The sequence below is a fragment of the Festucalex cinctus genome, chromosome 19 (genome assembly GCF_051991245.1).
Source record: "Festucalex cinctus isolate MCC-2025b chromosome 19, RoL_Fcin_1.0, whole genome shotgun sequence".
NCBI lineage: Eukaryota > Metazoa > Chordata > Actinopteri > Syngnathiformes > Syngnathidae > Festucalex > Festucalex cinctus.
This window is the reverse complement of record NC_135429.1, coordinates 3756824-3772032: the sequence shown is the minus strand read 5'-3', so window position 1 is coordinate 3772032 and position 15209 is coordinate 3756824. Positions and strand designations below refer to the sequence as shown.

The window sequence follows — 15209 nt, the reverse complement described above, 5'->3', positions numbered from 1 at the left end:
GAAGAATATATTGTGGGATCTGTTTTTAATACTGTTCTAGGCGCAATGTTCAAGTGACACCCCTTTTATGCTAAATACCTCTATGACTGCTACTTATGTTTAAATAGGTTTGGGAAATCAAATGCCAGCGTGTATCCTGTCTTGTGTCAACTTCCGCTTACCCGCAGGACTTAAATCGGGAATTTCCACTTCTCTGAGTTGTTTGCATTTGTTATTGACCTAGTCATTTAATAATCCTTGTGAGGATCATACGGATTTGTTTCATATCAAGCTGGAGTATTTGACTTTATTAATACAGATGGAGACACTGCTCTGATGTTATTCGAGTGCACTTACCTTTTTCTGGCCGTCCACTGCCGCCGTGTCCGTCTCGAAGGAAAATAATAAGGTCTTATAAAACGACCTTGGACTTATAAAATGTCCAAAAAATAAAAATAAAATCGAAGAAAAATAATGTCTTATAAAACGCCCAAAAGAAATAAAATAAAACTAATACAAACAAATAAAATAATTACTAAAAATAAGAATGAAAAGGAACAAATAAAATTATTAATTCACAATTGGTTTTTCAATCACTTCACTTGGACTTATAAAATGTCCAAAAGGAATAAAACAAAAATGAAATGAACAAATAAAGTAATTAATTCAGAAATTGTCTTTCAATAATTTTATTTGCAATAATAATGTATAGATAAAATATAATTTTCAATATCTCTCATGAGCGCTCACCAGACGCGAGGCGCAAATGTAAATCATGAAAATCACAAATAAAGTGAAACATAAAATCAATAAAATATAAATTGAAATAGAAAACGGGAAATCAAACATAATATTTAAACCTTTTATAAGAGCTTTCTAAGATTGATCATTTCTCAAAAAAGCTCAAGACCTGATTCAGAATAAGATGTTTTTGGCTAAAAATAATTTAAAGATATGGGAGTGGTTAAATGGCTCCCACCCTACACGCGATTAATCTTTCATATCTTCCTCTTAAACATCTTATTAATGAAAGTTTTGTACTTTACCCAATCTGTGAAGAAAGTTCCATTCACGGCTAAAAGTCAAAGATCCTTCGTGAAAAAACCTAAGTCCCCAACAGCCGCGAATCCGTCTTCAGAAACACACTCCGTCCAGACCACATCGCAAGGGTGAAGAAGAAAGAGCCTCGGTCCTCGCTGGCGAAGACTTTATAACCTTGGGTCGTATCACTGGTTTCCTCAGTGTGAGTGGCCTTCCGCGTCGTCCTTCCACATATCAATGCGCAAAGACTTGTTGAGACTTATTCTCAGTAATTTTCCACACAGATGGGCCATAAGCGCACAAACTTTAAATAAACACACAGAGGAAAGCTACGCACACCACAGAGCGTAACCAGTTCCTGTTTTTGTCATTCTGACACTTCTGTTCTGCTCATAATCATATGTCAAAGGTCTTGAGCTCTACTCAACAATCATGAACATTAAAATCAATAACATCATATATGTATTAATGTTCTAACCATAATTAAGCAAGCATGAATAACATGTATATACATGACATTAAATCCCAAATTCTCTCAGGGAAACTTAACAGGTTATTTCTAGTTCTGGTCCCACATCGTGCATGTTATTGTTGAGAGGACAATACATACAGGTAACCTTTTCACTCAGTGCAGTTACAGCAATATTATCAGCGATAAAGACAGCATCGCTTGTAAAGAAAATAAAATAAAAGACAGCAAAACTTCATAGTTGGCCTCAATGTGCTGTAATCATTGATCCATAAATCAGGTTAACAATTGTCGAATATAAATTGTGTATATGTGTATTATCACTTAGTTCAGGATCCCATTTATTTACACTTAATTTGTATTTGGCCACTTCCTTATACAGGATGTCATGGCTATGCTGAGTAGGCGGCTTGGTTGTACAGGTTTGGCGGCATCCGGTGGTGACTTTAAGGAACTGCACCCAGAGGCCATGTAAGGGTTTGGCTTTCAATCATGTAGACACCAATTGGTCTCGAACTAAGAATTGAGTCTAGTTCATTAATTTGTAATTAATTAATTAATTTGTGTTCAAAATAATAGCACTGTGTGTAAAAAGGTCAAAATCCTAAAGTAGTAGTCCAATAGTTTTTATTTTCATGCATTGGGAACACTGCACATCATATTTGAAATCAAAACATGAAGAAACATTTGTACATTTTTTAATTGCATTTAAGAAAAAAAGAACAAAACAATTGTGCTGCTAAAAAAAAAAAGTGTCCGTGTTTTCCTTTGCAGATTTGAATATTTACTTTATAAACTCAAATATTCTTGGATTTAGCATTCCTGTGACTCATTAAACTAATATTAATTGTATAACTAATTTTGTTGGTCTGGAACCAAGATGCTGCTCCCAGACCTATAAAAGTCAAAATCAGGTGCCATTGATAGCCCTTTAAATAATCAATAATACTAATAATAAATATGGATACATAGGTGAAAATGTTGTATGTTTTGTGTATGTTGGGACAAGTTGAGGAAGCCATCTTCTCTTCAAGGTGTAACCAGGAAGTAAACATGTCATGTCATAATTTATTCAAAACATGTGCAAATGCATACATTTCGTTCAAGCAATGCATTCCAAAAGTATATACTGAAAATATTTGGAAAGATTACCCAGTAACATTTTTCGAGCCCTGTAAATTAAATTATTCTTGTCCATCACACTTGTGACCAGCGGGTTGAAGTGGACTTTTAACGTAACACTAATTAAAGTGTCCTAAACTAGATTTTAAGTTGGGTTTGGATTTATTGTGTTTTGTGAGCCCTGGACAACGGAATTTAGGATTGAACTCATTTTGACCCCTCTAACATTTGAGTGAATAACGTTATTTCCAATTTAAGAACAATTTTACCCTCACCATCCATAAGCATTCTATCTTTCCTTAATTACTTGTGATTTTTGGATAATAACTATTATGCATTTCCTTGCTCACATACATAAAAGTAATTTGCACTCCATAACTGTAGAGGGAGCCCTGGCACACACATCACACATTTGACCTTATTTGTTCATCTCAATGTTTTTTTTTTGTTTGTTTTTACTGTAAATTATCAAAATTGTAATATTACAACTTCATTTAAAAAAAATGCACCTTCTGACATCATAGTTTCTATTTATTCTAGTGACATTGAATTTGTTTTGAAAATATATATAAAAAAAGACTAACAAAACTCACACAAAAAAACAAAACACACAAGTCATCCGTCATTGCACCTACTGCATGTTTGGTCCGACATGCCCACATGTGCCCGGGCGGGGCCACTCTATGCGCAGAAAAGGGCCCCTCGGAACGTAACACTCCATTGCCTATAACAATCAACTAATATCCTAATTTGTCATTCATACACGGCACACACACAAATAATAAAACGACTAAATTATAATAAAAACACAGAAAATGACTTTCATGGCAGCTCCCCGAACCAAAAAGATGAATGGAGTGATGTTATCGCTTTCTTCCCCGCATGGTACCAGCTCGGCAAAGTACTTCCAACTAAAATATTTGAGCATTATGTCGTGATGCTCGTGTCACGCTTGAGTTCTGGGTACTTCAGATTATCCCGGAACTTCAGGTGGGAGGGCTGCGACAGTACAGTGATTTCCACCTAAGGCTCTGGGAACTAAAACTGTTATATCTGAGCCAAGTTGGTACCATAATCGTGGAAAAGAGACAATAGTAGAAGAGGTTAACTTGTCACACACACACTCGAGCACTTTTTATACACACATAAACAAAATCTAAAACCAACAGTTATTTGTTGGAGGGAGATACTTTTCATGAATTTATTATGGCCTTCGGAGGTCTAAAAATGATCCCCGATAGAGAAAACTTTCTTCACCCTGATGTAAAATCTCATTTGGCTCATTTGAGCATCCTGCCAGTCTCTAAAAAAAACAAAAAACAAAAGCAAACAAACTCTACCCTTCCCCAAAACCCTTCACCTCCTTGTCCCATCATAGCTCATCATGCGAGGCAGCCTCGTCGGCTTTGAGCTTGAATTCAGCGGCGGTGATTTTGCCGTCGCTGTCGCGGTCCTGGTTGTTGAACATGTTGTCGATGATGCGCTGCGGGTCGAAACCGGGCGCCAGGCGACCTCGGCCTTCGCTCACCTGCCGCAGGATGTACTCGCTGAACTGGGAGACAAAAGACCAATCAGTAAGGCTGATTCACAACAAAAATGGCCGCCGACGGGCTTACGTACCTCGGCGGGTTCCACCTGCTCGTTCTTGTCCTTGTCCATTTCGGTGAAGAGGTCCCCGCTCACCTCCTCGTTCCAGATGAACATGTAGCCTTCAGGGAGTCCGTCCTCCATTTCCATCAACTCGATGTCGAACACCAGAACCGCACTGCCTGGAACCTCGTCAACTAGACAAAAGTTGACACTTTAGCTTAGCTTTAGCCTCTGTAGAATCAGGATCTTTCAGTTAAGGTGGTGAATAATCGACAAGTAATGACATGTATGCTAATTAACAACTCATTGTGGGAATGCTGAACAATGTAATTCAGAATTGCTCACTTACATGTGTTATTCGGATTTGCTCACTTATTTGCCGTCAAACAACTCCCACATAATACTTCCGATTTACACCGTTCAAATTTCAACTTGCTTCAAAAATTCACGCCTTCCGGGGTATGTATATCGTCTGACTCAATATTATTTACAGTACTCACACAATTTAACGTTAAATATCAACCCCCCACATTCATTTTGGGACAGTCCCACTTTCCACGCCCACTTCTATACATACAACTGATCATCATTATCAGCGAAAATGCAGCAACAATGTGAACTAAAGTGTTTGTAACTCACTAACTCCTTCTTCTCCGTAGCCGAGGTGCGGAGGGACTACGAGGTGCCTCTGCTCGCCCACGCACATTCCCAGCAGCCCCTCCTCCATCCCGGGGACCACCTGGTTGGCACCCAGTACGACGTTGTATGTTTTTCCATAGTTGTACCTTCAATCACAGGCAGAGAAACACATGATCGGTTCATACAAAACCACCGTTACACAATTGGCAATCAAAAATTCATCTTGGGGAGGCTTGGGAAGTGTAGAGTTTGTTTTATGGTTTGAATCGTATGTAAAAATAACTACTGTGTAGTGACAATTGAGTTAACATGATGCCATAATGTAGCCTGGGCTACTTGGGGCTGACATAGCAGAACTTTAGGAAAAAGTAAAACCTGGCAATAATATTCAACATTCCCAAATAGCAAAAATTGTTATGTTTTCCACCAACATAATTCCACGTCATTCCATATCATTCATTATCAGTAAACGTCATTCCACATCTTTCACCAGTAGTTAGGGCTGCTCGATTATGAAGACAATATTAATTTGATAATAAATAAAATCAAGAATAGAACGATCATTTGTTTTTTTGGTAAAAAAAAAATAAAAAAAAAATGTTTAAATGTAAAAAATATTAAGACAAAACTATAATTATGCAAGTTTCTTTTGGACCAAACAATATTTCTTAAATTAATTACTTTAAAAAAAAAATAAAAAAAAGTGCAAATATATACATTAAAACAACTCAAAATTAGTATTAATAATCTTTTATGTTTACAATTATGCCAATGTTGTCATTGTGGAGTGTAATAATTGAAATGGTAATTGAATTTTGATTAATTGCACCGCCTGCCAGTAGTATCATTCCATATCCTTTCATTAAAATAAAAATGGTGCACCCTCTCTCTCGCGCAGTCACTCACGTGGAGTCAAGAGGGCTTCCGTCCATGAGCGTGGCGTTGTAGTGATACTTGACAAAATCGCCCTTCTTGGTCAGCTTGTCACAAGTGTCCGGCTTTCTCGTGACCGTCATGGCGGCTCTATCTGACGGGTTGTGGAAGTCGATGATGTGCACGTCAAAAACCAGCACAGCCGAGCCGGGGATCTTGGAGCCGGTGCCTTCCTCGCCGTAAGCCAGGTGCGGCGGGATGGTGATGGTGCGCCGCTCGCCCATGCAAACACCGATCAGGCCCTCGTCCATGCCGGCGATCACGTAGCCGCGACCTACGTAGGTGTCGTACGTGCGGTTACGAGAGTAGCTGTAGGGGAAAAAATATTAATTAAAATATCTAACAATGACTGAAAGTATTTACACATCTACAGTAAATTCTTTTGATAAATATTAATAGTTATAATAGTAAAAAAAAAATTTTGGGTTACATTTGTGTTAGACTTAATTGTGTGCTCACTTAAAAGGTAACACAGCATCTTCCCCGAATGAATTTCATTTTCATTTAATTTTTGTGAGGAAAAAATTGTGTTTTAAAAGGCAATAAAGTCAAATTTCAAATGGAAAATACAGTGTTCGCTCATTTATCGTGAGTGTTACGTTCCAAAAACTAGCCGCCATAATGGAAATCTGCGTTAATTTAATTTAAAAAAAAAAATTCCGTTAATTATATAGATTTTTCCTTTATTATATATGTTTTTTCCTTTTTTTTATGATTTTGACTTTATTATAAATGCTTTTTCATTCATCATATATGTTCTCTTCTCATTTACATTCATTTTTTTCCATTAAAAGTACGTTTGTTTTTTGTTTTGTTTTTTTACTAGTTTATATTTTTTCATTTATTATGTTTTTGTTCGTTTTGGTATAATTTTTAATTTATTATGAATGCTTTTTCATTCAGCATATATGTTGTTTTTCATTTGCAGTCATTATTTTCTCATTAAAAGTATATAAATTTTAATTTATTTACTTGTTATACAGCACAGTATATATTTTCTATCTCTGGAATGCAATGTCGTAGAGCCACGGGTCATGCACCGTTGGAAAGGTCTTGTTTAGACGAATCTGCAGATGGGTTCAAGAGATAGAGCCGCGCAAAGACCAAAAAACAAAAAAACAAAACGCACACTGTAAAAAAAAAAAGAAAAAAAAAGCACACTGTAAGAAAATCCACGAAAAACAGCGAGACCGCGAAAGATGAACCCGCGATAAATGAGGGAACAGTGTACCACTTCCCTGGCCAAATTCCTCACTTTTGTGCTTAAGTGCAACGTATAGCTTGCTTTCACTGTATGGAGAAATGCTGCCATCTTGAGGCTGTCGGGGGAAGTGCATCCCTACTAACTTTCCTCACCTGGAGTCGAAGAAGGTGCCGTCAAGGAGGCTTCCATTGTAGTGGTACCGCACAAAGTCTCCCTCCACCAACTTGCGGGGGCACGGCTCGGGCACCTGCTTGTTGGTAACGGTGATGCCGTCGCTGGGGTTGTGCAGATCCAGCAGGACCACGTCGAACACCAGGGACGCCTGACCCGGGATGTCGCTCCCTGGAGGACAGCATTTTGGACGATAGTTTCAGCGGGGGGGGGGGGGGGGGGGGGGAATTGTTTGTCGCTGCACTCACCGTCTCCGTTCTCGCCGTATCCGAGCGAAGGTGGCATGGTGACGACCCGCCTCTCGCCCACGCACATCCCCAGCAGGCCCTGATCCATGCCAGCAATCAGCCAGCCGATGCCCACGTAGGTGTCGTATGTCCGCATGCGGGTATGGCTGGCGGCACGGGGGAGGTTGTATAGTTTTGTCAACAAAAAGTTACAAAGGGGGAACGACCAATTTCATTCAACAAACTTGCTGTGATGATATATAGCAAAATATAATGCATTTTGAAATTGAGTCTAATTTTGCACTGTTGTAGGAGAAGATATCCTGGTTTGACTCAAATCTGTCATTTTTATGTCATTTATATTTCATGTACCTGGAATCAAAAAGTGTCCCGTCCAGCAGCGTGCCGTTATAGTGGTAGCGCACGTAGTCGGACACCTCCACCTTGCGGGAGCAGATGGCGGGGGTGTAGTAGGTGTTGATCTGCACGCCGTCATCGGGGTTCCACACGTCCAGCAGCAGCACGTCAAAATGGAGGATGGCGTCCGCCGGGATGAGGTCGCCTGAAACACACACCGACGTGAAATCCGGATTTAAAACCTTTACACTTGTTTGAAATGCTAATCCTCGCTTGAAACAATCATTTTAAACCCTTCAAGAAGAAACCATAAATTGAAAGCAAATCTCTCTCTGCCACATATTGAACGCACCGTATCCTTTCTTGCCATATGCGAGTTGCGGCGGGATTTTGACCAGCCGCCTCTCGTTGACGCACATCCCCACCAGAGCTTTGTCCATGCCCTGGATCAGCTGCCCTTTGCCCACAAACACGTTGTAGGTGCTGCCGCGGTCGTAACTGCAACACAAAAAGACATTTGGTTTAGAACTGATCCAGAACTGAATTCATTTGAGCTTTCACACTGCAAGTACGTTTGAAAGAGGATCCAGTTCTATTTGTAGTCTACTTCAGGTCTGATGGGGCCTCACGGTTAGTAATATGACAGTACGAGGAAATGTGAACCTGAACCCTGTGTTCACACTGTATTCACATTACACAAACTTATTTGAAATCATATCTTTATTTAGTTGTTGTCAGAGCGGTCCGACAGTTATTTACATTGCTAGAATATGTACACCGTACGATCCAAAGTGAAAAACAGACAATTGGTTAGATTAATTTTAGTGTTCCCATTGTAAACTCATTTGAAAGATAATCTGGTTCTCTTTGTGATCCACGTCAGGTCTTGACACTCAATAGAAAAATCTGCGTGAACATGAACCACTTTGTGTTCGCTTTAAGCAAGCCAAATTGAGACCACATGGAACCGAAGGAGGAGTCATTTTTCTTTCTGGCCCACCGTCCACTTCAAATCAGAATGGAGTGACACTAAACCACTTTGTCATCACATTAAGCAAGCCTAATTGAGACCACAGAGGGTATTCAATTTGTCATAGCAAGTTAAATCGAAGAGGCAGGCAATTTTGTCTCAGTCCTCTTCCGGGATGAATGGACCTCAGGCAACACAGGACAGGGCAAAATGTCCACATTCAGACCGCTTACAAAGTGCTCTTAAAGTATGATTGTCCATATTCTGGATTAATTCAACTTTCAAGTGTTATTTGGGTCCTGTGTTCTATTTGAGCATGCGTGCCCCCTCCTCAGCTGAGACACGGTGCCTGCGTGGCTCTCGGTACCAACCCACAAGCCTGCAGAAGTTCTCACGTTGTGCCAACTGCGCATGCGTGCGAAGCTCACCTGGAGTCGAACTTCTTTCCGTCCGGGAACATGCCGTTGTAATGGTACCGGACGTAGTCACCGACTTTGACGGCGCGCGCGCACTTCTCGGGCACGAAAGTCTTCTCGATTACAATGTCGTCTAACGGAACCAGGGGCGCGCTGCACGCGGCCAGCGCCACAAAAACCGCCAGACACCCGAACCCGTGAACGCAGCGCTGCATTTTGGTGTCCGTGTGGATCGACTTTGAGGAGATGGTGAAACGTCTTTATGCTGTGCTCCGTTCCTCCCTTCCTTTCCCGGGTGGTTTCCTTGCAGTCTACGGCGAGTTGGACCAAAGTTCTGCCTTCCCGGTCTTGCTTAAGGACCCGCAGTCAAGTTACTAGTCACAATCACAACATCCGGTTTATCGTCCAAAATTTAAAGCTCCATTACCAATTTTAACAGCTTTGTGATGAATGAAACTTATTAAAATTCATAGACTGACGTAAAAGGGTTGTATCGGGAGCCACAGACGAACAAAACGCAACGCTGAAGCTGGTGTTTAATGTTTTTATATTGGCTACTTCCGTGTTTAGCCTCGATTTGTCTTCGCCAACTTGACACATCCCAAGGCTTGAATGGGACATCTTTTTTTCGGGGTACCACGTAACGCACATGCGCAGTGGATCCTCGGCAAAGTGTCAACGTGGTAGGGGTCTCCACGTACTCGCGTACGTACGTACGTAGCACCCCACTTCCGGGTTTACGTCGCTATTAGGTAAGCTTAACCACATTGTAATGATTTGAAGGCCGAAAACAGCATGTTAGAGTGGTTTAAACGCGGTACAAAGTAAGTTTTAGGCGTGTTTTTGGAACTTTTGGGACGGGAATGAGCGTGGAGGAATGTCCTACGTGGCAGTTGGGCGGGGCAAACGTGTAGTCAAATCTCACCGGGGTTCTAATAATTAGGCACAGAGAACCAACATGTCCGCCCCTTTTTAAACAGAAACCGTCTCCAAAACTAAACAAAACTCGAGTAATAATAGTCTGTTGTTGTGTTAGGCAGTTAAGTGTGTTCTCATCTAATAATAAAAAAGTAAAAAGTTGTGATTTGGGAGGCGCAGCTCGGGAGTCTCGACTCCTCCTCAGAACCTCGGTCCGGCTCCTTGTATCGAGTCTTGTCGACCCTCCCAAATAAACAACATGGCACCCTCCACGCTGTGGCTTCTGGTGCTCGTCTTCGGCATGGCTTCGGTCCGTTCCCAGTACGAGAAGTACAGCTTTCGGAGCTTCCCCCGGAGCGAACTCATGCCGCTGGAGTCGGCCTACAAGTACGCGCTGGACCAGTACACGGCCGAGAAATGGGCGGACACGGTGGAGTACCTGGAGGTGTCCCTGCGCCTCTACCGGCTGCTGCGGGACAGCGAGGCCTTCTGCAACCTCAACTGCAGCTCGGTGAGACGAGAAGACGAGAGCAAGTTCGCAGAGTTCCCCGAACTGCGAGCCTTCGGCAACGTGCTCCAGAGGGCCCAGTGCCTGAAGCGATGCAAGCAGGGGCTGCCAGCCTTCAGGCAGTCTATGCCCAGCCGGGAGACCCTGGACGAATTCGAGAGGAGGGAGCCCTACCGGTACTTGCAGTATGCTTACTTCAAGGTGGGACCAAATGAGGCCGTGCAATCAGATTATTATGATTGTCTCATATTACTCAATACCACTGTTATGTTTTTGTTCTAGAACGAGTACAAGTAGCAACGTGACACGATGAAAAAATGACATCTGTCAAAGTGTGTTAGGAAAGGTCACTTTGACTTTAGTACAATGCAGAAAGAATTATGAAAATCAGATGAAGCGTTCCAGAGGAATTGATTTTCTTGTGTTGGAAAAAATATGTTTGGTTTAGGAATGTTTTTGTGTGATATCGGATTAAGAAATCTGGTCACGAAACAACTTTAATTAGAGTAAACTTAATTATTTCCCAACATTCTTCTCGATTCTTTTGTTTCGTTGTGTACTCAGGGCCTGGCCGACAAGTTTCAGTTCAAAATATGCACCAATTTTCAGGTAGGCCAATTTTCCGAGATGTCAGTGGGTCAAAATTAGCATCATGTTTCATTCCCTGACATTTGCCCTGAAAACTTGACTTAACTAGCACAACAGATGGAATATGAATGGTGAGAAAAGCATTGTGGGTAGCAGAATGGGTCATATATGTGAGCAGTGATTTTTTTTATTTATTTTTTTTGTGACTATTTATTGTGGTGTATTTTAGAGTAATTTGAAGTGCTCATTCCATGTTTTTTTTAATTTTATTTTTATAGAAAATTCCACAAAGATGGCAAGTACATACACTATTTTCTTTGAAAAAATATTTAATTACTTTTATTTCTCTAGTGAACAATTCTGAGTTTCAGGGTTTGAATATGGGCTCTGGCGTTTCTTTGTGACATTCAGGGCAACTTTCTCCCTCATGCCAAAAACATGCTGAATATGTTAATTAACTAGCATGCCAATTAGCAAGTGGGTGTGGCACCCATACGCTAATTGGTATGCCATCATTTTCTTGACACTTTTCCATGCATCTTATGTCAGACGTTTTCACCATCCATTAATATGTCCACCCAATTTGGTGTTGATATGTGGATTGTGAAACCTTTGTCAGGCTGGGGTCCTATTTTTTTGTTTCTTTTTCTAACCTTGAGTCCCTCCCCAATATATCTGCTTCAAACTCAAATATCCAACGCGTGTTCCTGTTTGTTTTCAATCAGAGTGACAGGCTGGCCAAGGCCGTGTCGGCCGCTCACACCTACCTGCTCAAGCACCCCAACGACGAGATGATGCAGAAGAACATGGCCTACTACAAGAGCCTGCCGGGGGCCGAAGAGCACCTCAAAGACCTGGAGACCAAATCCTACGAGGTATCGTAACTTCACCATCAGCTTTTCCTTGGCATCGCTAACAAACTTTTGTTGTTGTTGTTGTTTTAGATGCTGTTTGTTCGCGCCGTGCGGGCGTACAACGGCGACAACTTTCGCACGTCCGTGTCCGACATGGAGCTGGCGCTGCGGGACTTCTTTAAGGTCTACGACGAGTGCCTGGCCGCCTCCGAGGGTCCCAGGGACATCAAGGACTTCAAGGATTTTTACCCTAACATAGCTGGTCAGTTCATTGTAGAAGTCAGTGTGTTATCTTTGGTTTTCTTACGCTGTCATCTTCTGTAGGTGGCCCATAAAGAAACAATGGTGCATTAAAAAAAATTGGGGTCTGAAGGTTTTGGTGAACTAAAAGATCCTGGAACACAAATCTGTTGAGATTTTGAGAGAAACATTAGTTCCAGGATAATTTAAGACCCTGCCCGGAGTCAGGTTAGTCCTTTGAGAATCCCGGAACCTTTGGGATGGTGTATGCAGCTCTGACCAAAAGAGGACATAAACGGTTGATGTAGTTAGTGCAAGTTGCACACTCCATCTGTGGATTGAGAATGTCAGGTGTCCCAATACTTGCGTTGATGTGTTCTGTTTTTTTGTTTTTGTTTTTTTTTGTCTCCAGATCACTACACGGAAGTTCTCGAGAGAAAAGTGCAGTGTGAAGGCGACCTGACCCCCGTGGTGGGGGGCTTCGTGGTGGACAAGTTTGTGGCCACCATGTACCACTACTTGCAATTTGCCTACTACAAGCGTGAGTTGCTAACGTTGTCTTGCTAAGGTTGAACGTCGGGTCCAAGACATTGGCGTCCATTTTGCGCCCGCAGTGAAGGATCTGAAGAACGCGGTGCCGTGCGCCACCAGCTACCTGATCTTCGACCCCACCGACGAGGTGATGAAAAACAATTTGGCTTACTATAAGTTCCACAAGGACAAGTGGGAGCTCACCGACGAAGACTTCCTACCCAGAGCGGTCTGTCTCACACTCACGATCACCACAACAAAAATTGCGACATTTATGACATGACGTGTGTTGTGTAGGAGGCGGTGCGCTATTACAACCAGACCACCATGCAGATGGAGATGTTGGAATTCTCCAGAAAGCATCTGGCTAGTGATGATGAGGTCGGTGACAATTTTTTTTTTTTTTTTTTTTTTTTTAAATACTTGAGGGTTTGTAATATCACAAAAGTCCACCAGGTTGTAGCAAAGCACCGCTCAGGTAATATTTCAAATACAAAGTTGGGGGGGGGACATTTCTCCAAAACATGTACAAAAATTTACAAACTATTCATAAAAGCACACTTTTACTAATACATTGTGTGAACTTATTTGTTTACCATTTGAAAAAATTAACAAAAAAAAATCCTGAATATTATTTTAAGGCAGTTGTCACTTTCCAAGCACTAAAAGCTAAAATAAATGGAAGATATTTAATCAAATCTAATAAGCAGCTATTATTTATCTAGTGTCTTAAGAAATAATCGTTTTCTAAATAATAAATCTTTAAAAAAAATTAATTGAAACACAATCCGCAAATATTTTTTTTTAATAATAGGAGAAATAATTGAAATACTCAACTATGGTTTATATCATATAGCGCAGTAATAAATAATAATGGTCTCAGCATTTTTAAAATACTGATGAATATTTTAATAATAATGAAATATAAATAAAAAAAAGTAATTAATTAAAACAAATAACCAGCAAAAAAATTTTATTATAGGGTGTAATAAGAAAATAACAGTTTTATTTCTTGCCTTTATTATTGTTATTGTATTATTCGAGCACCTAAACTTCCATTTTAGGGTTTTAATTATGATTTTTCAAATTAATATTATTAATGCATTATGAGGACTGCACATATGCTCGATATGAATATCATTTTCCTCTATCTATTAGTATATATCTTGAATTTTATCTTAATTGGCTGTGTCTTTGTTTGTTATCCACAGGGTGAGGTGGTGGAATTTATAGATGAGTTTCTGGATTATCAACGCAAACCCTGAACAAAACAAACAAAAACACACACACACACACACAACGCAAGCCAGCATTTATTTATTGAACTTTGTTGTTACAAAAGAACATTTTTCATCCTCGTTTGATTTCACGGTGGTGGAGGGGAGGGATGAAATACTTGTACTCGCTGTTACATGAATTAATGTGCCTGCTGTGAATTGTTTTACAATAAAAGACGTTGCCAAAACACCCAACGTCTTCAATGACCCCACCCACCCGAAAGTGACGGATGCGCATAACGAGGGCGAGTTTAAAGCTTCATAATCATAAAGAAGGAACGACGTGAGGGGGGTGAAGTCAGAGCAGACACACACGTGTTGAATCATGTTTGAACATCGAGTCTCTGTGCAGTTTGTCGCACGCGCGCGTTAAAATGTCCACAGCGGAAAATTCCCTCCTATGTGTGTGAGCGTTTGTTGTCGTTTCTCTCTCTTTTTGATGCTTTGAAAAACAGCAAAGGGTGCAGACTTGAAACAGTTCTTGGTCACGTCTCTATTTGATGAAAGGCAAATCGTATTTTTTTTTACCTCCACTTAAGAAAAGTAAGCATTTTGTTAGTAAGCAAGATCACTTAAATCAATATTTAACAAATTGGTCTGAATTTTTTTAGAGCGCTGGGGCATGGGCAAAGTCAGAATCCATGAAATCTATAGTTTACTTGGTGAAATTATTTCGAGCCACTTTTAGTCGCATCGTAATTTGTTTGATCTGTTAGCGGGTTTATCTCCACCAAGGCAGTTTGTTAGTGTTGAAGAGAGATTACATGAAAAAAAATTAAGAAACAAATTTACTTTTAGAAGGGAGGGGATGGGCAAAGTCAAAATCCGCGAAATTCTGTTGCAGATCTGGCAATATTATTATTTTTCGCCACAGGATTGATTACCTCCGATAAGGATGGTCATCAAAGCTGTTTGTTAGCTCGTAAACAGAATCACGCATACCTGTACAACCACTTGAATTATTGCTGCTGTAATTTGTAGGAAGGTGGGTTATGGACAATGTCAGAATCAATGAAATGCTGGTGCTGATCTGGCAGAATGTTTTCATGTGTAAATAATGACCAAACTTGGGCTGGGATCTTGTTAAATTGTTGATCCGCATTCCAGAATAAGGATCTTTTGGCCTTGGCGGAGGTCTTCCGTTGCAGTGTATGATGTAATAACAAGAGTCGTAT

At 40.6% G+C, this 15209-nt stretch overlaps 2 protein-coding genes across 5 annotated transcripts; one reads left to right on the top strand and one right to left on the bottom strand.

Annotated features, from left to right (window-relative positions):
- Nucleotides 1-652: 652 nt before the first annotated feature.
- Nucleotides 653-9715, bottom strand: fkbp9 (FKBP prolyl isomerase 9). Of its 2 annotated transcripts, none has more exons than XM_077506438.1 (9): nt 9131-9715; nt 8085-8230; nt 7748-7937; nt 7397-7542; nt 7130-7319; nt 5747-6082; nt 4841-4986; nt 4232-4395; nt 653-4163 (listed from the first exon to the last, which is right to left on the bottom strand). In XM_077506438.1, exons 1-9 carry the CDS (start codon nt 9331-9333, stop codon nt 3984-3986), a joined length of 1701 nt encoding a protein of 566 aa, XP_077362564.1. In that variant the 5' UTR covers nt 9334-9715; the 3' UTR covers nt 653-3983. The 2 variants fall into 2 exon arrangements, with proteins under 2 accessions (XP_077362564.1, XP_077362565.1); XM_077506439.1 differs by lacking the exon at nt 9131-9715 and adding an exon at nt 9074-9095.
- On the top strand, nt 9144-14237 carry crtap (cartilage associated protein). 3 transcript variants are annotated; one of them, XM_077506442.1, is made up of 9 exons: nt 10312-10745; nt 11109-11153; nt 11411-11427; nt 11858-12007; nt 12077-12248; nt 12639-12767; nt 12841-12986; nt 13055-13138; nt 13969-14236. In XM_077506442.1, exons 1-9 carry the CDS (start codon nt 10454-10456, stop codon nt 14020-14022), a joined length of 1089 nt encoding a protein of 362 aa, XP_077362568.1. In that variant the 5' UTR covers nt 10312-10453; the 3' UTR covers nt 14023-14236. The 3 variants fall into 3 exon arrangements, with proteins under 3 accessions (XP_077362566.1, XP_077362567.1, XP_077362568.1); XM_077506440.1 differs by lacking the exon at nt 11411-11427 and having other exon boundaries at nt 9144-10745; nt 13969-14237; XM_077506441.1 differs by lacking the exons at nt 11109-11153; nt 11411-11427 and having other exon boundaries at nt 9149-10745; nt 13969-14234.
- Nucleotides 14238-15209: the final 972 nt, after the last annotated feature.

Excerpts from the sequence above, each read along its gene's own strand:
- fkbp9 (XM_077506438.1), bottom strand. The coding sequence starts at position 9,333 with ATGCAGCGCTGCGTTCACGGGTTCGGGTGTCTGGCGGTTTTTGTGGCG. Across the intron at positions 8,231-9,130 it reads GGAAAGAAGTTCGACTCCAG|TTACGACCGCGGCAGCACCT; the intron begins GTGAGCTTCGCA and ends TTTGTGTTGCAG. Across the intron at positions 6,083-7,129 it reads GGCACCTTCTTCGACTCCAG|CTACTCTCGTAACCGCACGT; the intron begins GTGAGGAAAGTT and ends TTTCCCCTACAG.
- crtap (XM_077506440.1), top strand. The coding sequence starts at position 10,296 with ATGGCACCCTCCACGCTGTGGCTTCTGGTGCTCGTCTTCGGCATGGCT. Across the intron at positions 12,249-12,638 it reads TTTTTACCCTAACATAGCTG|ATCACTACACGGAAGTTCTC; the intron begins GTCAGTTCATTG and ends TTTTGTCTCCAG. Across the intron at positions 13,139-13,968 it reads ATCTGGCTAGTGATGATGAG|GGTGAGGTGGTGGAATTTAT; the intron begins GTCGGTGACAAT and ends TGTTATCCACAG.